Source organism: Lynx rufus, unplaced genomic scaffold (assembly GCF_022079265.1).
Source record: "Lynx rufus isolate CCGP_SWC_20201006 ecotype Redwood Valley unplaced genomic scaffold, mLynRuf1.p SCAF_17, whole genome shotgun sequence".
Taxonomy (NCBI): domain Eukaryota; kingdom Metazoa; phylum Chordata; class Mammalia; order Carnivora; family Felidae; genus Lynx; species Lynx rufus.
Window position 1 is genome coordinate 38,759,696 of NW_025814831.1, and position 27,308 is coordinate 38,787,003.

General features: G+C 41.8%; 1 protein-coding gene across 1 annotated transcript in view; it reads right to left on the minus strand.

The window, feature by feature from the left end:
- RHOJ (ras homolog family member J) overlaps nucleotides 1-25,264 on the minus strand; it is an 84,721-nt gene extending 59,457 nt beyond the window's left edge. Inside the window, exon 1 of the mRNA XM_047079544.1 lies at nucleotides 24,684-25,264. Coding sequence (XP_046935500.1) covers nucleotides 24,684-24,927 — 244 coding nt within the window. The 5' untranslated portion in view covers nucleotides 24,928-25,264. The remainder of the gene's footprint in view (nucleotides 1-24,683) is intronic.
- Between the last annotated feature and the right edge of the window lie 2,044 nt (nucleotides 25,265-27,308).

Consider the following 27,308-nt stretch of genomic DNA (forward strand, 5'->3'; position numbering starts at 1 on the left):
AGTCAAAGATGATTTGATGAAACCCACAGCGTGGGGGCGGCTTTACCAAGGAAAATAAAACGCAGGTCTAGAAGGGACCCCAGAAAGTTGTTTTCACGTGATCCACTGCTTTAGGCATGTCAGTGTCCAAACCCCCAAGTACCATGAGTCTGTTCTCTTTATGAAGAAATCTTCATATATGTATATTTCATAACTCCCATCCTCATTGTAGTCTCTTATGAACCAAACCGACTAACATTAATCTAAATTGAGTTACTCTATGGGACATTTTGTGTTGTTTACTCTTCCCTGAAAGGTGGAAACTGACCACAGTTAGGGAAAACACAGTCTAGTATGTCAGATGTTACAGGACAAGGAAGTTGGATCAAGTCTCTCTCCCACATCAACAAAAACAACAAGAGCAAAAGCTACTGACATTTACTCAACACTGTTAAATATATTGACACATTGGCTCAGTTAATCTTCATATGTCCTAGATGAAGTAAGTCCCATTATATCTTCATTTTACACGTAAGGAAACTACAGACTAAGGGCACCTGGGTGGCTCAGTTGGTTGAGGGTCTGACTCTTGGTTTCAGCTCAGGTCATGATCTCATGTTTCGTGAGATTGAGCCCACACTGGGCTGTGTGCTGATAGCACAGAGACTACTTGGGATTCTCTCTCTCCTTCTCTCTCTCTGTCCCCTTCCCCACTCACACATACATGTTCTCTCTCTCTCTCTCTCTCTCAAAATAAATAAATAAAATTTAATGGGGCATGTGGATGGCTCAGTTGGTTAAGTGTCCAACTCTTGATCTCAGCTCAAGTCTTGATCTCAGGGTCATGAGTTCAAGCCCTACTTTGGGCTGCATGCTGGATGTGAAGCCTACTTAAAAACAAAAAAACAAAAAAACAAAATCAACTCCCCTCCCACCCCCAAACCACTACAAACTAGAGAGTTAAATGACTTGACCGAAATCAAAATTACCAGTGAATGACAGAACTGTGTGTCTAATTTAGGTATATCTGATAAAAAGCATCTTCTTCTTCTTCTTCTTCTTCTTCTTCTCCTTCTTTTTTTAAAAGATTTTATTTTTAAGTCATCTCTACACCCAACATGGGGCATGAACCCACAACCCTGAGATCAAGAGTAGCATGCTTCACTGACCAAGTCAGACAGGTGCTCCAAAAGCACATCTTCTTGACTATTCTACATACGTATGCATCCATTCCTAACATGGCTATGCAAGATAATTATATGATAAAAGTTTGCAAAAGCATGGCTAGTTCTTTGCCCATATAGCCAGGAAAAATGACAGCTCAAGCATGGCATGTTATAAAGAGAGTGATTTTGATTTATTTGACTAGCTGTTAATGTCACCCAGCAAGATGGTTGGGTTCACTGAATTATGCAACCGGTCAATTTTCTGTGCTTTTTCATAAACATGCTCTAATATCCACTATAAAGGACCCATAAAATCACAGGAAAAAGGTAGAGATGGATACAAATAATTTTGGGAATTAAGGAAGAGCCAACATATAAAAACAATTACAAAGCAACATATCCTTGTGGGGTGCCTGGGTGGCTCAATCGGTTAAGCATCCAACTTCGGCTCAGGTCATGATCACAGTTCGTGGGTTTGAGCCCCGCGTCGGACTCTGTGCTGACAACTAAGAGCCAAGAGCCTGCTTTGAATTCTGTGTCTCCCATTCTCTCTTCCCATCCCCCATTCACACACACACACACACACACACACACACACACAATCTCTCTCTCAAAAAGAAATAAAACATCAAAAAACAAAAAAACCCCATACTATTGTAAATGTTCATTCATTCATTCAGAAGATATTTATTGAGTGCCAAGCATTCTTCTAAATGCTAGAAGTATGGCCCCTCATCTTACTAGACAAATGATATAAGAATGTGATGTGTGAGTGCACACATACGTGCGTGCAGTATTCTAGGTGGTTATAAATGCAAGGTGAGTGGAGAGTAGTTCATTATTATACAGTGTGATTGAGAAAGACCTTGCTGATAAAGTAACATTTGAGTGGATTCCTGAGGGAAGTGAGCAAGCCAGTCACATGGTTATTGGGGCACAAGGACCAGACAAGGGGAACAGCAAGAACAATATCTCTAAAGGGGAAATGTGCATTCAAGGAATAGCAAAGAGACCAGAATGGATGGATGTGAGAGAATAAACCTTTTTTTTTGGAAAATACCTCTAATATTTTTCTCTCATCCAAGTGCATCATCCTATACCTCCCATAAGATGTTAAATAATAATGGTAATATGGGAATGTTTGCCTTAATCCTGACTTCAGTGGAAATATTTTTCACCTTTCCCTATTAAGCATGATGATGGCTTTTAGACTAAGATAGATATATAAACAAAATCCCTGTGTGTTTAAGTTGCCTATTGCTGCATAAGAAGACACACCAAAATTTAGAGACTTAAAATAATAATCACTTTATTATCTCATGCTTCTATGACTTAACTGGGCTTGGTTGGTCAGTTTTTCTGCTTTATCATACCTCAGCTTGCCTGGAGGCTTGACTAGGTTGGAGCTACCAAGGTGGCTCATGCACATGTGTATCAGTTGGTGCTACATTGTAAGGAGGCTCAGCTAGAACTATTGACCAGAGTGCCTTAGTTCTTCTTTTTTCCATATAGCTTGGGCTTCACCGCATTGACAATTGGGTTCTATGAGGAAGGAAATCCTAGGCTCCAATGTGTTAGAAAATCAATTTCTCTTCATGCCTTTGGGCAAGGCAGTCACAGGTCCAGCTGAGATCTGTGGGCTGGGAAATAAACTCTATCTCATGATGGTGGAGTGACATATTTATAGAAAGAGGGGAGGAATTGGCAATGGTTATCTTTGGAGGCTATCACACCATCAATTCCCTATTTTGCTGTTGTTATTAAATCAAATTTTAATATTAATTTTTATAATGCTTTGTCAATCTTTGTGAAGATGACTATACTGTTCTTCTCCTTAGACCTATTAATATGATGAATTTTATGAATAGATTTTCTAATATTGAAGTGTCCTTAAATACTTGCAATAAATATCTCTTGCACATGGCTTTATCCATATGATTCTTCATGACTAGCTTCCACAATCTGAACTAGGTCTATGGAGGCTTGTAAAGCCCTCAGTTTCTTCTCTTTTCTGCACGCACTCCTTTACATACATGGTATATCATTTTTTCTCTTCTACGTGTGTCTCTTACCTTAAAAAGTGTATTTTTGTTTGTGGTTTTTGAGACCTGTCACCACTGGGCTCTATCTCCTCAACTTCTTTCTCCCTCCTTCCTTTTTTCTTCAGTGAATTCTGCTGTTTGGGGCACCCTTTTAAAAATATTTTGGAATTTATGTCCTAGTTTTACTAGAAATATAGTTTATATATATTTTTTTACCATTTTTTTCCCTTTTAGATGGTTTTCAGGAAGAGGAGAAAACCGGCATCATGGTCATGTCAGAAGCCCCAATATGTAAATATAAAACTTTTACAGAGTATACAAATATTAAATTGATTTTTCCAAGCTCTCAATAGGCATTTTAGAGTTAAAATTGAGAAGTTAAAGATGTCATTATTTGTGAAAACAGGGATGAGATTATTACAAGTTAATTGTTTGTCTTCCTTTGTTTGGTAGCAAATACAACCCTCTTGTGGAAAGCTAGAGGCAACTTATATTCCTTCCAGAGAAAATTTCTCTCCACCATCAACTTCCAACTGTATCTTAATTAGGTGTAAAAGTGATAACAATTGTTTAAGTGATAGTTGGATGCAGTTGGGGAAAATGCCTTTCCTTGAAGATTGACCTCCATCACTTCCCAAATTGTGATGGGTTGAGGGTGTGAGGAACAATCCTGGGAGCTGGCAAGAGGCTCCAGGATGGGGGTACAGGAAAATGGTGAGGCTTAGCTTAGAAGTCAGAGAATTCTAGGAATTCAAGAAAGAAACTAACACAATCTTCCAAACAGCCAAATTCTGGATCTACCCTAGTAGGGACTAATTGTATTTATTAAGTACTCTGTGCATTTGGTATAAAGTAGGCCTGGATCCTTCACTAGGCAATAGGTTGTTTGAGGTATATTATCAAGAGTAAACAGCACAATTACAATTATGTCTTTAGAATAGAGTGTTTTAATATCCAAATGTTCTTATTGTGAGTCTTTTTAAGATCGTAAAAATGGATTTACATTCTTGATTAGAAACGATTCTTCTGGTACTACAGCTGGGTGATCTGGGCCGTGGAGACCCTCTCTCAGCCCCTCCTCACACCTGCTGCTGAGATAATGCCAACAGTCTTGAGGCATTTCCACCCATAAAAGGAACAGGCAGGCTGTATGTACAAGTTACAGTACGTGAAGCATTTATCTCCGGTTCGGAGCCCTATTTCTGGCACTCACACATTCATATTGCTTATGAATGTGTGAAGGAACAAATCAGGATTAACTGTGTTCTTAGAGATGCAGTGCTGGGGATAGAAGACGTATTTGCTTTTATGCTATTGCTGTACTTTGTGGCTAGTGACATTTTATGTCATTCTACACTTGTGGTGCATTTAATAAATAAAGTGATTTATTACTAGTAGGAAACAGTAACATTTGATAGTGTTTTCCAACACACAAAATATGTTCATGTGCATTATACAATTTGTGATTTCTTGGGGATGTTTGGCTAATATAGATTAGCTGCCTCGGGACCACTACAATGCTGTGTTATTAAGAAGACAGGTTACTTCCTAGACACCTGGTTTCAATGCGAAATTATGTGTTAGAGAGAGTTATGGTGGTAATAAATTTGCTCAACAAGCTATTTTTAGCGGCTTTCCTGGTGGAATGAAATTGGACTATGAAATTGGACTATAGACATTTTTAAAGAGTTTTAAGTATAATACCATCTTTTCTTTCTTTTTGAAAAACGTTTCTTTTTGGTAGAGAGGATGTGTGCATGTGTGCACGTATGAGAGTGCGGGGGAGGGGCAGAGAGAGAGGGAGACACAGAATCTGAAGCAGGCTCCAGGCTCCGAGCTGTCAGCACAGAGCCTGATGCAGGGCTTGAACTCATGAACCATGAGATCATGACCTGGGCTGAAGTTTGATGCTTGACCAACTGAGCCAGCTAGCTGTCCCTAATACCATCTTTTCTTAAAAACAAACATATTGAAGCTATCTTGTCAGGATGAACCATAATCTGGAAAAACAGAGTTACCTATGTAATGGCAATACATAAGGAATATGTTAATATATATCCTCCCGTCTTTTTTCTACCAAGAGAGTTGGGGTTTCTCTCCCTTTGTCTTCCACATCTGTTTCTGTCTCTGTCTGTCTTTCTCTCTCTCTCTCTCACACACACACACAGACGCGCAGATTATCAACAATGAGTTGGATTGCACTTATTTCAGTCTTCCAGCGATGTCCATGAAGTTCAAGGTTGGAATGCTCATATTGAAAACATTGCTGCCAGCCTTCAGTTGATAAAATTGGTATGAAAGTTAGCCTCTATGACTAATTCAAAAGTTTCTCATGGAATTGCGGACAGTAACCTCCCTGGGAGGAAAACACTGATTCGTGGGTGATAGAATGAAGCTTTTGGGCAATAATCAACTCACTGAATGTGCTCCCCCATTCTGTGCACCTCTGTGGATCACCTAGGATGATGGTAGAGTAGGGCATTTGATAAAAATGTCATGCGTAAATGCAGAACTTGGATGGAAATGAGAGAAAAGACATCCGTAACTCCAAGGAAGGGCATCTGTCGATGCTGGGAGTTCACTGCAGAGAGATGTGGTGGGGATGTAGAGACAGGCAGACCATAAGATCTCTTTCTTAGAGTAGTAATAGGTCCTACTCTAGCAATAGTCCGCATGATTGATCACAATTTCCTATTTTTCCACTGTATGCAGCAGTATGGCTAACACTTGGAGGTGCCTCCAACATCTTCACAAATGGCTTTCAGCTCTGAATTCCAGGAGGAGCAAATTTAAGGTCCATTTATCTGCCCCCGAGTCCCAAATTTTGTTCTTACTCATTCTTGGCACTGATCGTCAACAATGATAGGTGAGCTTAGAGCAAGAGGGGCTACTCCATGTCCTTCCTTCTCTCCTCCCTAGCTCCTTTTTTTGTTCTCCAGATACACAGAGGTGAGGAGAGCAAGAAATAAAACCCGTTTTGAAGAACATGCATTCCTCCGCCTTTGTTCTCTTGACCTTCAGACCCAACACAATACCAGGCTGCTCCCATTATGAAGTGGTCCATTCACACCCAAATCATCTCAGATCCTTTGAAGGGGGAGATGCCAAAACCACTTTGGAAATTGTACAGCAATGTCATTTTTAAACCTGTCTAGTCTAACTCCTTCATTTACGTTTTAAGACAATCATCTTGGGCGTCCGTGGAGACATGTGAAGCACTTCTCATCAGTAGGGCATCCACTGTGTTCCTCACCCTGGAAAAGGTGCTACCTCCTTTCTTTGGTGTTAGAAATATAATTAGCATTTATAAGCCAGTGCCTACTATAAGCCCAAATGTGATGGAGGAAAGAGCCTTGCTTATTAGGAGAAGCAACTTGGCAGAGGGGAGAAAAGCAGCTATTTTAAGGAGGGTATTCACAGCACCGAGAGACAGCAGAGATGGATGAGGAAAGCTTGGGGGATTTTACTGCTTCAAGAGACCAAGCACAACAATATAGATACTTCGAGATAGGCATAAGGCTAGATTCTTTAGTAAAAAAAAAATCCACTTCTGCCTTTTGAATGCCTACATCTTTGGTCCTTGAGGGACAGTGTGCACGAAGGAGGAAGGAGTTTGGCAGCCTTTTGTAATTCAGGACACACTTGGATGTTTTCTGAGAACATGTGGTTCTCATGAAAAGAGCCTACTCTGATTTAACGGAACAGAACTCCAGCCCCTACTTTCAAACAGCACCTTCCCTGGAGAGTGGGATGGAGTTACCCAGTCAGAGACTCCAGGGACCAGGCATTCCTGTGCTTGTCTTCATCCCTAGAATACAAGAAATATTATGTTTCTGAGACTTGATGTTCAAATGAGAGAAAAGCAGGAATTTGGGGAGTAACAGGGGAGGATCACCATCTGTCCTGAAGAAAGGATCCCAGTGGATCTTAGTGGAAAAAGTACCAAGAGTTTGGGGCTGAAAGAACCCTGTCCTGGGAGAATTATGGAGAAAAATTTTGCTCAATTTTCTCTTTCCAAAGATTGGACAGACATTGCTCAGGGGCAGACTTGCATTATTCCTTCTGAATCGCTGATTCATTCACCGAGGCAGAAATATGCAGTCTTTTCCGAGTTCTTTTACATCACGCTATAATTACCATAACTGAATTTCTATGATTCTCACATATACCATTAAAGTATTTCTAAAGTCTTTTTTTCCCTAATAAAGGACTAAATTTAAATAGTATTAGCATGAAATTTGGCAGCTTGTCAAGTTCATATACCACTGCCTTTCTCTTAGAAGATGTACATTCCCTTTCATGTAGAAGTCACTGTATGGAGGTTCCGCAGAGGGGGAGGAAACCTTCATGCACGTACCAAAGAAAAGTTTGAAATCCTTTAAAGAAGAAGTAGGAGGGGCACCTGAGTGGCTCAGTCAGTTAAGCGTCTCACTTAGGCTCAGGTCACGATCTCATGGTTCATGGGTTCAAGCCCTGCATTGGGCTCTGTGCTGACAGCTTAGAGCCTGGAGCCTGCTTCAGATTCTGTGTCTTCCTCTTTCTCTGCCCCTCCCCCCACTCTTCCTCTCTCTCTTAAAAATAAACATTAAGAAATTTTTTAAAAAGTAGAAGAACATGGGAAGACTAAATAAGAACGAAAACAATTTTCCTGAGGCTCTTTCTTGAGAATGTCATATATCTTTCAACAGCAGATTATTGATTTTAAGAACCTTGAAAAGAAAAAAAAATGTGCATTAAACCCTCTGAAGTCACCATTTTCAGATACTTTGCTTAAAGGTTGTAGGGTGTCCACTTACAAAGAAATAGAAAAATAGTAACAACTTTTAACGGACAAATAGATCACTCTGCGGGCTGATCCTTCTCACCCTCAATATGCTTTATTTGGTGCTTTTTCTCTGGGCTCTGAGTTAATTGTAGGGTTTGTGGGAGTAAGCAGACATTGGCTGAAAATTGGAGCTAAGTGTCACTGTCAGTAGAATAGAAACTCTTCTCCTCCTGTCACAGGGAACAGGCATTGAAACTGTTCACGAGGTGGTAAAAGATGGAAAAGCTGAGGCAGTGATGTCATCAGAAAGGAAAACCACGGAGAGTTTACTAGCTCCTTGTGACACTGAAAGCAAACAAAATGGGTTCTCAAATGTTGTGTAGATGCTTTGAAAGTCATGTTTCTGTTTGTTTCTGACCTCCTTCACTCCTTCACCACAGTAAGCTCTAGCACTTGGACATCTAACCCTTGAAAGCTTGGAAATCATTTGAGGACCCACATACAGAACTAGGCGTGATGTGAAGTGATTTCTTTTCCTGTGTAGATTACTATAGTTAAGGTTACTTGATGATGCAGTAGGGTCCAAAATAACTCATGATCTCTCGTAAGTATTCCAGGACTCCTATATAGCTTAGAGCCTAAGATTCTCCCAGGATCCAGAAAAATCCACTGAGTGCTAGACTACCCTGGAATAGGATGTCTTTTGTGAAACTGAAATTCAATCTATAGTAATTGCTGAGGTTGCCAAATAGGATGTCTGGCTAAAGAAGCTTTTAATGTGTTAACTGGTAGGAACTAAATGAAGCATAAAAGTCATTCAGGATGATTTGTAGTCTATTACATACTAAATCCTAGTAAGACTAGTGGATCTATTACAAGGAGAGGGTATTCAGTACTGTAAAACACAGTGATCTCTGGTAACCACAGGGAACCAAAGGTCTCCTGTAATACCAAAACATGTTTAAACCTATGGAGCCGAGATTAATTTGGGGATTTGAAGAAATATGGTATTTTGAAACTCTTAACACAATATTATAATGCAGATAAACCTGGGAATAACTTAATAGAGGTTTATTAAAATGCTGGGAGAGAAATGTCGTACTCTCATATTGGTGACTCCAGTCCTTTACATTGGTCCGATTGACCTAACTTCATTTAAATAACAGGTGAAAAAGGAAACAAGATAGAAGTCCTTGAAAAGATTTAGTTTAGACTTTTATATCCTGTTAGGACTGTACCTAACTATTTTGGTGAGATCTCCATTCCTACCAAACCATTACAAAAGCTACTGTGTGTCAGCTGTGGATTTGAAATGCAAGTTATTCGCGATTGATGTAAACTGAATTTGTGAGAAGCTACCCATGAAAAATGGGGAACTACAAGGTCAGGTCTCTCTGAAAGGAGCTGGAAAGAGCTGGGTGTATTATATGAAAATTTCCTCCACTTTCAAATGCATTAAGAGCCACCATTCTGAGGATGATACTACTAAGGATTTTTCCATCTTTGCTGAGCTTGAGTGAAAGTAGCTTCGATCTGCTGCCTGATGGCTTCAGTTTATATAAAAGGAAGGACTTGATAGGGAGAATTATTAAGAGGATAAATGAACGGAATGAATAGCATTAAACCTCTACAGTAAAGTTTGTGCCTAATATTGACACTTAAGATTTAACATCAATCCTCTCTTTTGGAAAGTTCAGTTAAAAACACATTTACTGTTGAACATTCTTAAGGTTCGTATTTACCAGCTTGAACTATGACAAGTGTCATGCAAAATTCATTTTGGTTGAGGAAAGAAGCATGTAGGGCTCACAGTACATGTGTATCCAACATGAGCAGAAAGGAGTCTTGGGCGGGGAGAGAGAGAGAGAGAGAGAAAGAGAGAGAGAGAGAGACAGAGAGAGAGAGAGAGAGAGAGGCCATAGCCAGTTTTCTTCTAATAACTCTCACTTTGACAAGTATAAAATGCCTCATTATTTTTTTAAAGGTCTATTTACTTCCTTTGGGAAAGACAGAGTGCACACATGAGCAGGGAAGGGGCAGAGAGAGAGGGGGAGAGAGAATCCCAAGCAGGCTCCGTGTTGTCAGTACAGAGCCCAATGTGGGGCTGGATCTCATGAACTGTGAGATCATTAAAAAGCCTCATTATTAATATATACGAACATGTTCATTGCATTTCTTGCAAGCATATCAGCTGAAAATTAGTATACTTTCTAGCTACTGAATGATTACATTTTATAAGTATCAATCATAATTCCCAGGAGTTTTACCCCTGTTATACATTTAGGAGATGATCGACTCACTGTTTTTCCTTATAACTAATCTCCTATCTGAAAAGAAAGTTAAACAGCACATACTTTAAGGAATTAAGTTTTTCTTTTTGCCTCTAGTACATAACATCCTGAAAAACAGAGATAAAACAGAAATGCTTTATATAAATAGGAAAACAACTTTTTGCCTAGTTAAATCACTCAGAACTCACAAGATTGAAATTTGACCAGAACAAAATCTTTTGGATTTTTTTTCCCCAAGAAAAATAAAATTGCTTTATAAGTTCTAAACGAAGCCAATACAACATTTCTGAATGTGTGTTTATGATGCTTAGGATACATCCTTTTAAGATCTGAGAGGATCAAATTTCAACACAGAAAATTATCCTGACTATTCACACAGAATGCTAACCTTAGTGTAAGTGCACTGTGAGACTCTCAGGTGTCATTCATTCATTCATTCATTCAAGCAATCATTCAGTAGACATTTCTGAGTGTCTATTGTGTCCTAGGCTCATTCCCCAGCATTGAGACATAGAGTAAACAAGACAGAAGGAAGCTTGCCGTTGTGAAGTGTACATTCTAGAGGGAGACAAGAAATGGACAATTAAATAAATGAGATAGTAACTACAGAGGAAATAAGTAGATCTCGAAAGGAAGCTCAATTGAATCAGAGTGGTTTGGCCTCACTGAAGAGATAACCTTCGAGCTGATAGGTTGGAATCCTTTCTGCCAGGTGAAAGGAGACTTTCACTACCTAGAGATGACGTGAGGCCCAAAGAAGATAGCAAAATAACACAGGGCTTGCTTGGCACATATTACATACTTAGCTGAATAGCATTAGTGAATTGCTGTTTTTATTAATCAACTCTAGACATGATTGCAAAAGGATTTGGAGGCAATTTTGTTCCCTATGTTGCATTCTGCTCAGGCCTCACAGAACATCGTTTCTCCCCTGTTGGCGAGGAGAATCGCATTCTGAGGCTTGGCTTACGAATGTGTATTAAAACAGCTGGAGAAACTCCAAAGGAAGACTTGGTCCCCACTAGCAGCACTGTTTGTCAACTGGTTGACCCAGGAAGGGTGCCTGAGCCCCAGTTCTGAAATTTCTGCCTCCCCCCATAATTGACATGCTATCTCTTTCAGGAACCAGATTCTAGCCCAAGAAGTAGCCCTTCTGGACTCTCAGTGATTGCAGTTTAGGAGGTTTTCCATTTTTGTTTTTTCTCCTTTTTCCCAAATGTAGGTCAAAGCATGAAGAACAGAAGGATTGGCCAAGGGGAAACAGATGTTTATGTTCATTTCATAATCGTAGGGCTGGGTGGATATGGAAGAACAATAAATAGTGTCCAAGACATGCAGAGCTGCACCAAAAACCACCCCAAGGGTCCCAGGCTCCTTCCTGTTTTTCAAGACCCCTTTGCTTCTTCCCACGAGAGGAGGTGTTCTCTAATTTTCCCTCGATGAGGCCACTGAACGTCTTCCAGGCTGATGGTTGTTTTACAGACAGCAGGCTCTACGAACAGAGGTTCACGGTTGTGGGGCCACGTCAGTCACAGCCCAGGCTTTTCTCCCAGCAGCTGGTGCTGGGGCGCCTCAGTTTGCTTAGTCAGCCCCCTTTCTGCTGTTTTACAATTTCTGCTCATCTCTGTTCTGAGCTCGGAGGCTCCCCTCCTCACCCCAGCCCTCTCCCATCAGCCCTTCTGATTCTCAGCCTTGTACGTTCTCTTTCTTCCAGGGTCTCTCTGGGCCCCAGCCTGAATTCTGAGGGCATATCTTTGATGAGAACACTCTAGTCCTCATTTAGGCATTTGCTACTTGTTTCTGAGAGGCTCTAAGGGCCTCTTCTGTTTTACACAATTTTCCCTGTTAGAAACTCCCAAGTCAAGAAATTATATATGTGGATATCTATTTTTAAGTTGCTTTTTAATGATTGATGTATTATCATGGAGTTATTTCTCTTAAACTGGATTTATAGGCATCTTTACAGTACAAAGAAAGGTTTTCTGAACTTGCTAAATTACATTAGATTGAACTACATGAACTTAGGAAATCCAGAAGATTTTGAACTGTAAAATGGCAGTTCAATAGAGTCCATCTAATAAGAAACACTTAGGATGCTTGTTGAAATTTATATCGACAGCTCTTTCTCTCAGTGGGTCTCATACAGCAGACTAAAACTATGGCATGGACTAAAGAATCTGCATTTTCAACAAGCAGGTTTTTCCGATGAGCAGGTACGTTTGGGAAATACAGGTATGTCATCTGTAGCTGAATAAACACCTAATTAAATATGGTGCTTAGGGCAATTCATATTGTTCATGTGGGTCTACTGTATTTAAAAAAATTTTTTTTGAACTTTATTTACTGTTTGGGGGGGAGGGGCAGAGAGAGAGGGAGAGAGAGAGTCCCAAGCAGGCTCTGCACTGTCAGCACAGAGCCTGAGGTGGGGCTCGAACCCACAAACCGGTGAGATCATGACCTGAGCCGAAACCGAAAGTCGGACGCTCAACTGACTGAGCCACCCAAGCGCCCCATGTATTTTTTTACTTAAAGTATTTTTTTTTTAATTTTGAGAGAGAGAGAGAGAGAGAGAGGGCATGCACAAGCAGGGGAGGGGCAGAGAGAGAGAGGGAGGGAGAGAGAATTCCAAGCAGGCTCCCTGATGTCCACACAGAGCTTGACACAGGGCTCAAACTCACGAACCATGAGATAGTGACCTGGGTTGAAATGAAATCAAGAGTCAGATGCTTAACTGATTGAACCCCCCAGGCGCCTGGCCTATTGTAGTTGACACGAGAAATGTCAACTTCGTGATTATGGCAAAGATTACTAAGTGTCCATTAGCATCTGCTCACTTTTTCTTTGGGCATAAAGCTAACCTCTCTCGTAATAATGTGTGGCCGGGGGTTTGGCTTCTCTCCAGTGAGATGTGAACAGAAGTGGCACATTCCACTTGTGGATCTGGCCCACACCGCCACTCCTTGCCTTCACTCCTCCGTATTCTGGGTACCAGCAGTCACAAGACAGGAAAAAGTTAATCCTTAATGGCCCCATGGAGCAGAACCATCTCATCAACCTGAACACTTGCCCAATCTGTTATCTGAGCAAGACACAGAATTCTCATAGTTTGAATCATTTGATGTTTAGGTCTGTTTGTTACAGCATCCTAGTCTATTGAGTGTGGTGTCATCATTACAAAAACCTAAAACAAATAGTGTGCTGTTGGCTGAGCTGTTAAGTGGCAGGTGGTAAGAAAACAGGATAGGCTGGAAAGACAGAGATCTAAGTTATCCTGTGGCAAAACTGTATTTTCGAAAAACTATTGTCTGTGAAGCCTGGAAGGTGAACAGTTCCTACAGAGTTTGTAGCATGTGAAGAAAAAATTGGGAAAAACCAGAACGTTCTTGTATGTTAATTGTTACTGTGTTTAGCAAGGTGTTACAAGAAAGAAAAGAACTGCATTGGTTGTTTTTTTTTTTTTTTTAAGCAGAGTTTGATAGAACACAAATATTAATGGACTTACAGAGCCCCTCGAGTAAAATCGATTATGTTTGGATTCCACAAATAGAAGATACAATTCAAAAAGGATTTGGGGGCACCTGGGTGGCTCAGTCAGTTGAGTGTCTGACTTTGGCTCAGTTAATGATCTTCTGGTTCATGAGCTCGAGCCCCACATGGGGCTCGCTGCTGTCAGAGCGACATCTGCTTTGGATCCTCTACAGAGGGTGCAAACTTCTTTCACTGCCAGCACAGGGGGTCTTCCCAATGTACACCCCTCCCCCTGCCCCTCCCCTGCTTGCGCTCTCTCAAAAATAAACGTTAAAAAAAAAAAAAGGATTTGAGCCATAAATGTCCATTTCTCTGTTTAAGCAAGAGAATCAGCTATGTGTCAAAGATCAGGTCCCTTGCATCTAAGCCTGCTGCTTCATATGGCCTCCCAGTAGCTATTGTTAATTTGAGAAAAAAGGGCATTGGCTACCAGAAGCAGACAAATGAAGACTGTTTAAGAATTACGTCTAAGAAAGACATACTTTGGTCTTGGATATGGTTACTGGTACACGGAAATTACCAGAAACCTGGTAAATTTTTGAAAGAGTTGTGTGTCCAAAGAAATGCCAAACGTGGACTAGATATGCTTACAGCTGTGAAACAACACTGAGCCCCCCAAAACTGTACAAGCAAGAAGCAGGCTGTGAAAGTGTTACAGTCCCCAAGAAACACATGCGCCTAAAGGTCTAATTCAGATGTGTATCACAGAGGACAATGGATGAGGAAGAAGAACCTCCCAGACCTGAGCCAGGAAAAGCGGAGACTGAGGGATGAAGGAATTCCTCCCGGAGAATAGCATCAGGGTCAATTCAAGAAACTTCTTCCACTGCCAGCACAGGGAGTCTTCCCAATGTTTGCCATCAGGATTCTGTTATTGCTATGTGCCTCCCATTTTTTCCTTTTCTTTTTCCCTTTTTTAAAAATGTTTATTTTTGAGAGAGAGAGAGTGAGAGAGAGGAGAGAGAGAGACACAGAATCTGAAGCAGGCTCTAGGCTCTGAGCTGTTAGCACAGAGTCCGATGCGGGACTCAAACTCACAAATCGTGAGATCATGACCTGAGCTGAAGTCAGACGCTTAACCGACTGAGCCACCCAGGCAACCCCCCCACCCGCCGCCATTTTTTCCTTTTTTGAAGGGGTTTTGAATATTTTCGTTATTTCATCCCTGTTCCACCATTGTTTAAGGGGTGATTGTATAAATGGGACAGATACTGAATTTCCTATTGGGCCACAAGGAGCCACATCTCCATCAAATGCAAAGAGCTGTGAAAAAAAAAAAGAGTTGTGTATCATCCGCAAACACTGGGCTTTGACCTGGTGCAGTGACAGCGTGGGACTCTGGGCAGTCCTTCTTTGGAAAAGGGCAAGCTTGTTTTACGTGTGGAAAACAGTGTGAAAGGATATTTCGTGGATGGAGAGGCTGATACAAGTGGAGATAGCTGGTTTCTACCGAAATCTATTCTTTCCGCTCTTGGGCATGTAGGAAGGCTTCATAGCCCAGCCTCTTTCAGCCTGAAGTGTGACCTGGTGACTAAGTTACAAGGCCTATGGAGTGTGACTGGAAATGATGTCTGTCACTTCCAGTCTTGGCCCAGAAAACTTTCCACTGAGTCTGTCCATGTTCTTTCTCATTAGGCTGGTTGGATGCAGATAGCGATGAGATCCCAAGGGATGACAGGGTCACAAGATGGATGGAGCCTGGGTGTCTAAATGACTAAACAGAGGAAAGCAGCCTCACTGACTTGAATTACTTGCCCAGGACCATCACATTAGCAAGAAACATCCTGCCACGGTGTTAATCCCTTACATCTTTGGGTTAGCATACCCTAACTAACAGTGGCTTTTAGATTGATGTTATTAGCTACCGAACTCTACACTGCCTGTGTTGTTTGTTTACTGCTTCATGACCTCCACTTCCTCCATTACAAGTTATTCAACTTTGGGAAAATTGGTTAGTGTCTCCATGCCTGGATTTCCTCATCAGTAAAATTGGGAAAATAATACACCTCCTAGGGTCATTGTGAGGAAGCAATAAACTAATGTGTGAAAATATCCCAAATATGCCTGAATCATAGCAAAGACTATGGAAGTGCATAGCGACTGTTATTGTTGTTAATACATATACTAGTGGCATTTCAGTTTCATAAATAACACTAACACACTTCTTGTTGGGTCACACATGGCCATAATGAGATTCATGCTCACCCTGGGAATGAAGAGTGCCAGAAATAAAAGCTGTATTTCACAACCAAGACGAAACCGAGCGAATACACAGGAATCAGGTCCTTTTGTTTCATGAAAATTGGACACTTCCAAGAAGCTGGTAGACTTCAGAGCTTTCAGGAACAGTGCCAGGCCACTCTGTGACTCACAGTTGGTCTCTGTTGAATTCATGATGGAACTATCCTGACTGCGTTACGGCCAGAGAGTTAACTGTTGGGATTCTGCTGACTCACCTAAGGGGTGCCATGGATTTCTGTATGTGGGGAAGTCAATTTTCAGCATAATATCAGAAGCTGTATCCTTACACTGAGAGCCTCCATCATAGACCCTTGCAATCTTGTGGTCAGGATTGATGAGGGAGACTGTTTCTGTTGACTTTTCTTTCCTGTCCTTTCCCGAGAGGCCTTATATTTGTCACCCACCTTCATGCTGCCTTTGTAAAACAGGCTAAGTGTCTCCAAAACATAAACGTCCAATGTGCTGGGCCATCCAGGAGCCAAATTCGCTATTTGGCCCACACGAAGTGGGAGAAATGGCAGATTTTGGAAAAGCTATTCCAGAAATAAAATACCGTTTACCTGAAGCCCAACCTCAATGGGCAGGTAGGTAGTAAAATTTATGAAGGGTTTCCTAGCCTGGAAGTGAGGGGAGTGAGGCCAGTCTATGTGGAACGAAATGTCTTGGTCACAGGGAGCCTGTCCGCTGAAGCCTGGACTGGTCTCCCTCCTTGGCTTGTTGCCAGCTAAAACTGGAATGCGGGAGGGCTGGGAATGGCAGATGTGGTGGCCAATGCTGAGGGCATGGTTTTTCTTGGGTCACAGAAACTTAATTTTCTTTATCCCTCTTCTATCTTTTCTTATGCCAAAGAGCATGCGGCTCATAATTGACCATCTCTGCAGCATGCTTTGCCTTTCGGAGTGTAATTTGCACCCTCGAAGCCTCTGAATGTGCTTGCTTTCATAAGCATCTCAGTGTAGACTGCGGGAGGAACTGTCTGTATAATTCCTGCCACTGCGCCTTTGGTGTGGCCTCCAAGGGTCCAGAAAAAGCATCAGCTATACATTACACCACCTCAAAAAGAGACCTTGGGGGGTTGGATATCTATAAGACTTTGTGGGGGTTTTTTCTACATTTATTTATTTATGTTGACAGAGAGGGAGACAGCACAAGTGAGCACAAGTGGGGGCAGAGAGAGAGAGAGAGAGAGAATCCCAGGCAGACTCTGTGCTGTCAGTTAAGAAACAAGCTTGGGGCTCAATCTCAGGAATTGTGAGATCATAACCTGAGCCGAAATCAAGAGTCGGCCGCTCAACTGACTTAGCCACCCAGGCGCCCCAAGACTTCATGTTTTTGAGCATCACTGCATTTAGAAGGAACAGAGTGAGTGATTCCACTGGTCCATTCATGTCTCCTCTTACACAAACTTCTTTTATATTTTTGTCTAAGGTTAAAATCCTGGTAATTCATTTCATGGTCCCATGAGAGTTGTTTCAGGCTTCCTTTTGGCTTACAGAGAATGAATCTCATCCGTTCTCTAGAGACTCTCAGGTGTCTTCAGAAAAAACAAAAGAGAAACTCCTGAGTAAATATTCACAAATGGGCGGAACTATGTCACAAACCTTTATAGGCCTGGGGCTTTGCTTTCATTCACTTTCTATTATTTTATGTTATTCCTTCCTGCCCCTCTGTGGATTGGACATAGCTTCCCCTCTTGATCTGGCTATTAAGGCCAGGTGGTGATTGAGTCTACCTTGGACTGCTCACCATTTAATTTGTGGAAAAATTAGACTGGACTTCCAGCTCTCTGTAAAAACAACTTTCTTTTACATCTTACTCAGCTGATAGAGCAATGAGATTTTCCCTTCTTTCCATAAATCATGTTAATTTCCTGCATAGGTGCCTGGATTTGGAAATAGTGACTTCAAAAATGAGTCTTGAAACACAGGTAGTTTTTGACAAACTCTAGGAGGGGTGGGCGACAGAAGAAAGAGCCACAGACAAAATCAATTCTAAGCCAGAGGACGATGGAAATGGTAAATGAGGTACACCGTGCACAGGCTTCAACCCGATCAGGCTTATTTGACACACCCATGTAGATAAACATACAAACCATGGACATAATCTAACTCAACATACAATCTAACTAAATGCAAAATGGAGGTGTTATCCCTATGTCATATGTTATGTGAAACATCACTTGATAATAATTTACCAGTGAGGGTGGGGCGGGGTGGGGTGGGGAGGGAGGGTGCGGTCTGTTGCAAAACTCAAAGTTCAAGATAAGATAAAGATATGAGGGAAGAAGAAATGTGATTGTTCCATGGTGAGCTGTGAAAGCTCTAAATGTTGTTAGGAAGTCTTGAGTCATCCTAGAAGGGAGTAGGAAGCAAGGGCCAGAGATGTTTCTCAGGCTCACTTGTAGAAAGTATGAGTGGTCCTACCTACCTTCATCCCACTGCTCCCAATTTTTAGTCCTAGCCCTTAGTTGAACTTGGGGTTACTCTGAAACATGTTCTGTATATAAGAACCATAAGTCTTGGAGGGAGCCACCCAAAATTTAGGTAGGCTTTGAACTATAATGCATATGGAACAATTTTCAGCTCATCTGCTTCCAAATGAAATGTACACATTGCAGAGTTACATTATTCAACAGCTGTGACAATGGCCGCTTAGGTCAAGAAAACTCAACGCTATGTTACAATTCCAGTAGAGATAAAATGACACTTAAAATGTGAACAAAATAGTTCAAAAATAGAATAAATGTAATTAATTTCCAAACATGTTCATTCCTAAAGATCAGACAAGCAGTTTATTCGTTTATTCAGCCACGTTTCAATGGGCCAGAAATTACCTAAGCACTGGAGGGACAAAGATGACTAAGACAAGACATACTAATTCATTTATGCAATAACTATCTATTGAGAATCTACTGTATGTTGGGCTCTGCTTTAAAAGCTGGAGACAGAGCAGTGAACAAGACAAAGTCCTTGCCCTCATGGAGTTTACATTCCAGTGTGGGATAAAAATGGCAACCAAATAAATGTAAGGGTGATGCCAGGTGGTGTGAAATGTTATGAATAAAGATGTAGCAGGATAAGTGGTTAAAGAGCGACTCTGTGTGTGTGTGTGTGTGTGTGTGTGTGTGTATGTTTGTGTGTGAATGTGTTCAATAATGTGGTCAATTGAAGCTGAAGAGGATCTGGGGGAATAGTGTTAGGCTGGGGGAAGGGCAAGTGTGAGGTCTTCAAGGAAAGTGGGATATCGGTGTGTTTGAGGGATGCCAAGATGGCTAGTGTGGCTAGAGCAGAAATACTGAAGAGGAGAGTGTGGCGGTAACAGGGACCAAGTCATGGAGTGCCTTGTAGACCATGATAACTGATGGGGTCTGAGTGTGAAGGGATTGGAGGATTTGGGCCATGGATAGCCCCCGTTCCGGCTGTGTGGGGAACCGACGAGAGGAGGGCAAGTTTGGAAGCAGGGAAGTGAGAGGTGAGCACACTAGCTTAGATGAGAAATGAGGTGAGTTGGACAAGAGTGAAGCAATGTAGGTGGCGAAAATTGATGGCGCTTGAGATGTATTTTGAATGTTGCGCTGATTGGCAGTAGTAACAAAGTAATAACAGTAGTAACAGGGTAATAACAAACGGTTTGAATGGAGAGGGTGGGGGGTATTGTCATAGGATGAAAGGAGTCAAGTGTAATACCAAAGTTTTTGTTCTAAGCAACTGGGGGAAGGTAGTGGTCGTGTACTTGCACAGGGAAGACTAGGGGAGAAATAGATGGGAGGAGTTAAAGAATTTTGTTTTAACAGCTTGAGAAATTAGATGCTATTATATATTCAAATGGGCATCTGGATATATAAATCTGAGTCTCAGGGCCAGAGATATAAACTGGGGAGTCGGTGGCATATAAATAATATTCAAAGCCATGAGACTAGATACAACCAACTTAGGCATGAGCAAAATAGGGAAGGGAACTGAGGGACCGAACACTGAGATGTGCCAACATATAATGGGGGGGAGGAGATGGGGCAGGCGGCAGAAGAGATGGACAGAGATTTGCCAAGTGGGGGGAATAAAAGCCAGGAGAACCTGTTATCCCAGAAACCAAGCAGAGAGATAGTAATTAGCCATAAAAAAAGCCTCCAAGCCATCCAGTAGATGATGACTGAGAACTGACCGTGGGATTTGGCAAGACACTACCCTCTCTCTCAGGAGCTCAGAGTACGGTGGGAGTGGGAAACACAAGGAAACAGACAAATTGCTCTGCATGGTTGAAGTCGTTCGTCTTCTACAAAGTAAACGCATTTCTGGAGATAGGTTGAAGATGGAACAAGGAGCTCTCCTTATGCAGTCAAGGAAAGATGCCTGGAGGAGACGTACATTTGGGTGGAGGGAAAATAACTAAGATTCAGAAGACGTAAAAAAATTTTTTTTTTTCTATCTGGTTGTTAACTTTTTTCATAAGGACTCATGCAAAACTGAGATTTCCCCTCCCAATTTAATATCCCGCTACTATTACTCCATGCATATTTGTCAAGTATCAATACATGTGATAACTGTATTATAAGACAACACATGCATTTATCACATCCTACTCCATTTGACGAATACCACTAGAATTATAGTTTTCTTTGTTGGAGTCTTTACCTCTTAGTTACATTTTAATTTCCTTTCATAACTGTGTGCAAGTGTAGCAAACTTATTCTTTCTTTTTTTTAAATAACTTTATTTATTTTTGAGACAGAGAGAGACAGAGCATGAGCAGGGGAGGGGCAGAGAGAGAGGGAGACACAGAATCCGAAGCAGGCTCCAGGCTCCGAGCTGTCAGCACAGAGCCCGACGTGGGGCTCGAACTCACAGACTGTGCGATCATGACCCGAGCTGAAGTTGGACACTCAACCGACTGAGCCACCCAGGCGCCCCGAGAACTTATTCTTTTTTAAAAAAACATTTTTTTTTTCAACGTTTATTTATTTTTGGGACAGAGAGAGAGACAGAGCATGAACGGGGGAGGGCCAGAGAGAGAGGGAGACACAGAATGGGAAACAGGCTCCAGGCTCTGAGCCATCAGCCCAGAGCCTGACGCGGGGCTCGAACTCACGGACCGCGAGATCGTGACCTGGCTGAAGTCGGACGCTTAACCGACTGCGCCACCCAGGCGCCCCCCGAGAACTTATTCTTTTTTTTTTTTTTTTTTTAATTTTTTTTCCAACATTTATTTATTTTTAAGACAGAGAGAGACAGAGCATGAACGGGGGAGGGGCAGAGAGAGAGGGAGACACAGAATCGGAAACAGGCTCCAGGCTCTGAGCCATCAGCCCAGAGCCTGACGCGGGGCTCGAACTCTCGGACCGCGAGATCGTGACCTGGCTGAAGTCGGACGCTTAACCGACTGCGCCACCCAGGCGCCCACCCCCCCGAGAACTTATTCTTAATAATAGTAGCTGCTAGGTACCTAACACTTATCATGTGTGAGGCACTGTTCTAAGAACTTCGCATGTTATTTATTTTGCCTCACCAACACTCCTAATGCCTTTATGGTCCTTTTTTTGTCCATTTGTGATAATTAACACACAGAAAGGTTAAATAACTTGTTCAAGGCCGCACGGCAATGGCAGTGCCCGTGTTGGAAGTGGGCTGTCTGGCTTCAACGCCCGCCATCCTGAGTGGTATGCTTCATACCCTTCTTGTTATATCTCCACTTTCCTGGGATGGGCCACTGTTATGGAAAAATCTTCAAGGGACAGGCTCTCTTTGACTTGAACTGCGTTTTTCTTCTCTTTCCTTTTTTTTTGTTTTTTAAGTTTATTTATTTTGAGAGAGAGAGGGAGAGAGGGAGAGAAAGAGAACACACATGAACAGGGAAGGGGCAGAGAGGCAGGGAGAGAGAGAGAGAGAAAGAATCCCAATCAGGCTCTGCACTGGCACATGGGACTCGAACTTACCAACCCTAAGATCATGACCTGAGCCAAAATCAAGAGTTGGATGCTTAACCAGCTAAGCCACCCAGGTGTCCCTTGAACTGCAGTATTTTAAAGAGTCGGTAATTCAGTTGCTGCTTGTCCTTTCAGAATGGGCCAGTAGGACCCAGGGACAGGGTACTGGATACTTTTCCACATGGGGAAGACAGCATTAGTTCTTTGACAATTGACTGAAGGTTTTCATGTAACTGCATAGGGATTTACATTCAATTTACTCATATATGGGAAGGGCAGTGGTAAAAGGAGCGTGTCTTTATGATGGGGAAGATTTCTTTATGAATGGAAATGTTCACTTCATTGTGACCCTAGATGTATGAGGCTCATGTCTTCATTTCCTTTATAACCTAACTGAAAGCCTGTGAGATGATTATGTACCTAGAAAGGTACAGAGTGTAAATCAAAGTAACAGTGTTTGGGAATGTCTACTATGTGCAAAGTATGGCTTTGGGTAAAGTGACTGTGATTTCCTGAGAGGTGAAATCATAGAGTAGCCAAAATCTTTAAGATGCTTTGATGTTCAACTGGGTGTTATACATAGGGGATGAGTCACTGGAAGCTACTCCTGAAATCATTGTTGCACTATATGCTAACTAACTTGGATGTAAATTAAAAAAAAGAAAAAGATGCTTTGATGCTCACATAGCACTAAGTATATACACAATTGAAATATAAAATAACTTGGTCCTAGTGGAAACTGGTGGTAGTTCAGCCTTCGCTTGATCTCTAATATTTTTTTTATAAATTGCCTTTATCTCTAAAGTTGGTTTTGTCTTCTCTCTTCCTTATACTGGACTGATAATTAGTTCAACCAATAGATGGGGATCAGGATGCATCATTCTCAAAAGCACTTAAGCCTCTCCCTTTAGTATATTTTGGGCCCTTCCTTTGATCTAAAAGTTGTTGAAATTAGGTACCAGCCAGTTTTTCTTTCCTGGCAGAAAGAGGGTGTCGAATAAAAAAACCTTTGCTAAGAAGTTCACATCTTAGTAACTTACTTAAGTCCCAGACCTCTTAATTTTATTAGTTTCTTTTTTCTCCGCATAAAAGTTTTCCTGTCCTCTTTATTCTGTTCTCATTAAAGTGTTCTTCTCTTGGCATAGTCATATTTTCAGAAAAACTTAAGGGAATCAGCATGAAAATTTGCTCTTAATTTTTACAAATACAGAAAAACCTTCTGGGAAGTGGATACTATTTTCACTGTGATTCTCTCTCTGCTATGTAGTATTGTCATAAATCATGTAAATATAGGCAAAGGGTGGGACCTAGGTGATTGTTTAGCTGTGGAAAAGAAGCTACTTCCTCTAGAAAGAGGATTTCAAATGGCCACATAGCAAAGCCAACATTCACACAGGTTTCCTGTGTCACTTCCCCCCCTGCTGAACCTGACCCAAAGCCAAGGTGAAGGAAGGGAAATTTTCCTCTTGTGAAATCTCAAATCTTTGATAACTCACCAACCTGATCACTCTGTTGAAAAAAGTTGTAAAATTAGGCTACTGTAAACTTGAAGAATTTCATGAACTTGCTTTTGAGAAACAATAAGATTTGTTTTGGAAATTAAGAGAAAAAGAAAACAGAAAAATTGAGATCAGTTATCACATTGACAAATACACCTACAGACTTTAGAACATTAAAAAAAAACACCAAACAGTTAAGTTGTGGCTACAGTATTTTAACTGTCATGCCTTCAAATATTTTGTGTCCGATTTGATCCTTTCTGGATATACTTTAAAATGATTCAAATTTTATTTTTATCTTCATTTTTACTTTAAAAACATATTCATTAAAGATGTTTCTTTTAATTCAAGATACAGATTGCCTAATAGATATTTAAAATCTTTTAATACTCCCCCCATCTATAACCCTAGGAACATAAAAGTACAATAGTACATCACCAAATGAATTCATTAGAAAAATGAGTGTTCTAATGTTTGTTAATCTTACCATTTCATTTATGAAATGGCATGAGGTTAATATATGAAAAGTGGCAAAAATACCTCTCTCACCAGTTATGTGGTTAGTGGTAACTTTCTTTTTTCAATCAAATCGGACACAAAACATTTTAAGGCATGACAGTTAAAATACTGTAGCCACAACTTCATCGGTTTTTTTTTTTTGAATGTTCTAAAGTTTGTAGGTGTACTTGTCAGTGTGCTAACTGATCACAATTTTTCCATTTTCTTACTTTTTCTCTTAATTTCCAAAACAAATCTTGTTTCTCAAAAGCAAGTTCATGAAATTCTTCAAGTTTACAGTAGCCTACGTTTTTCTTTTCTTTCTTTCTTTCTTTCTTTCTTTCTTTCTTTCTTTTTTCTTTCTTTCTTTCTTTTTTTTTTTTTTTTTGGTGAAAAAGTTGTGTTGCGATTGCACTAGATTTTAGAACGTTCACATAAAAAGTTATTAACTCTTCAGGCCAACGTTGAGTAAGATCTCCCGCCCCAAAGCCTGGAGGAGTAGTTCAGGGTTAGTTTCCCAGTGTTACTCATTTGATTGAAGTGGGGAGGAAAGTTTTGGATACGAAGGGATGCACAAAGTGTCCTAAGAGTTGCAGCAAAGCCCTCGGCCGTGGGTTCCGCCCCGCTGTGGGGCCACCGCCGGGCCCGCGCCCATCAGTGCCCCTGGAAATCAAGCAGGCCCCTCTGCGGTTGGGGTGTCGCCGCCCGCATCTTCCCCGCGTGTGCAGGGACAGGCTCCCCCCCCTCCTCTTACCTGCATAGTGGTCGAACACAGTGGGCACATATTCCTCTGGGAAGGCGTCGTTGGCGTAGCTCATGAGCAGGCAGGTCTTCCCCACGGCGCCGTCGCCCACCACCACGCACTTCAACATCTTCTTCTCCTCCGTGCTCCTGCAGCCGCAGCCGCTGTCATCTCCCTCCTCGCAGTTCATCCTGGCGGCTCCAGCTGCTGTGACCCTGCAGCTGCTGTTCCTTCTCCTGCCTCTCCCAGAGCCCATGGAGCGCGGGAAGCGAGTGGCAGGCTCCAGATCACGCTGCCTTCCTTAGGTTGCCTTGGATTCCACAGACCTGTCCCAGGCGGCTGGCACCTGCCCTCGTGCTTACCATACTGGCCAAGAAAGGTGGCGCACGTTGGGGAGAACGATTAAAAGCACGTGTCCCCTTTCCCTACAGTTTGAGTTAAGAAACCCTCATTTTCTCTGAATTCTAGGGGCTTCCTGGCAGTCTAGAAATTTCAACAGCCCGAGGGTTTCGCTGTGCTCTTCCAGACGGCTTCAGTTCTGCTAATCTACCCCCCCCCTTTTCCACTTTACATCTAACATGGAGGAAAGCTGGGCTTTTTAATGGAGTTTTCCCCTTGCTTCCTCCAGCTTGCGGAGTATCAGGAAATCATGGGTTTCCTGCTGCATTCCATATTAGGCTCAGTGGGCTGGGGAAGGCTGCAACAATGGGAGCTCTGTGTGTGTGTGTTTGTACTTGCGGGGAACGCGGCCAGGGCATGGAGCGGGGAAAACACTAGGGGTCCCACTGCAGACTCAAGCTGTCAGACTTCCTGTTTCATCTGCTGCTGGGGAGGCTGTTTGCCTGGGGCTGGCTGGGAAGAAGCTGACGAAAGATGGAAACTGGAGAGCGCTGTCTGCCACAGAAACAGAGGGAATGGTTTAAGTGAGCAGAGAGAACCACACCAGCCGTTGTGGGATAACATATGACATCATCCCTCACTGAGTCACCAGTGAAAAGCTCTGCAAATTAAAAATGGACAGTTCTTCACGTACCTACAGGAGAAACCTCAAGCATTTCATCCCGGCGACAGAGAAGAAAACCTTCCAGAAGTGCATTGTTTCAGAGGGAAACGTTCTTATGGATCATAGCTATGATGTGTGCGATCAGGTTTATGAGCTGCCACATTTGAGCACAACGTTCCAGCGGGTATTCCAGACACAGACATCTTTATGGTTGTAGCACCTAAGAAATCAACCAGATGTGAGACGTTTGCATCTTCTTATTAGCGAATAAACACACATGTGCTTGGCTCACACTCTTGGGAACAAGAGTATATGGGAAGGCTTTATTGGTTTGCTTCGGGTCCCCAAATGCTGCTTTTGCTTGGAAGGTTCCCTCTGTGATTTACTCCTTTCCCCTTGGGTCAGCTTGGCTCTCTTCCATTATAAAGGAGCCATTGGCAGCTAATTTATTTGTCTATCGGGTTGCTCAGAATGAAGCCCCTTTGAAGCCCTGTGTCTGATTAATGTACTTGGTCTTAGAGAAGACATGGAACTCTGCAAATGATTTTGACAAATGGACCAAGTACTTTTTTTTTATGGGGGAATTGGTTTCTTTGAGATTCGTGAGCACTTATTTTCAAGCAATTTAGATCATCCAATTGATTTGGGGAGGTTTTTTTGTTATTTTATGGAGGAGATGGGAGAGAAGTCTACTTTAATTGGTGGCTAACTATAATATATATAATGTAATAATATATCATATAGAATATGTAGCATTATAGTGTGTGTATATATATATATATATATAATTTTACATACACATATATATGCTACAGTGTAACAGATATAGCTGCAAATTTCTTCTGTTTTGGATTATAGTAACATTCGCCATAGTGTTCAGGATCCCGATAGTTTTTTCCTAGGCTGTGTTGCCATAACAAACAACTCCCAAACCTCAATTATTTAAAGTAACACGTGTATTTCTTGCTCGCATTGTTATCTATTTTGCATATTTTTGTCATGCTCATTCAGGGAGCTAGACTGGTGGAGCAGCCACATTGAGAACATTGATGATCACCTCGGCAGAGGAAGAAATTAATGTGGTCAAGTGGCATTGGCTCCTAAAACTTCCTTCTCAAGGTGACATTTCGGCTCGCATTTGTTGACCAAAGCAAGTCACGTACCCTTGCTAGTTTCAACAGGGTCAGAAGTATAATCCTACCATGTGCCAGGAAGGAGGGAGCCAAATACTGGTGAACAGCCTGAAGAGTTTAGAGGTAGTTTTAGGTAAGAGAGATAGTTTAGTTGGTTGAGGTTATGCTAGCAGCACGAAAGCTGAATTCTTTGTGTCGAGTGTTGTGCGGGAGCATTTGAAGGCACCTGTGACTGCATGTGATTTATATAATTTTATTTTCATTGTTCTACTGGAAACATCTGGCATATGGGATAATAAAAGGGCAACTTGAAAACTTATGTTTTTCTTCCAGAAAAAAACCCTCAAGTGTGAGGGTGGCCTCCAAACGAATCTATGCAGGTAAAGGAGTGATTGACAGTGTTAAGAACCCCAAACTGAAGATGAACAAGGCCACTTGAGCACACACTGTGCTGATGTGTGTTTGGCAGAACTTTGAAGGGGTTCTCACTTTGAGCTCGTC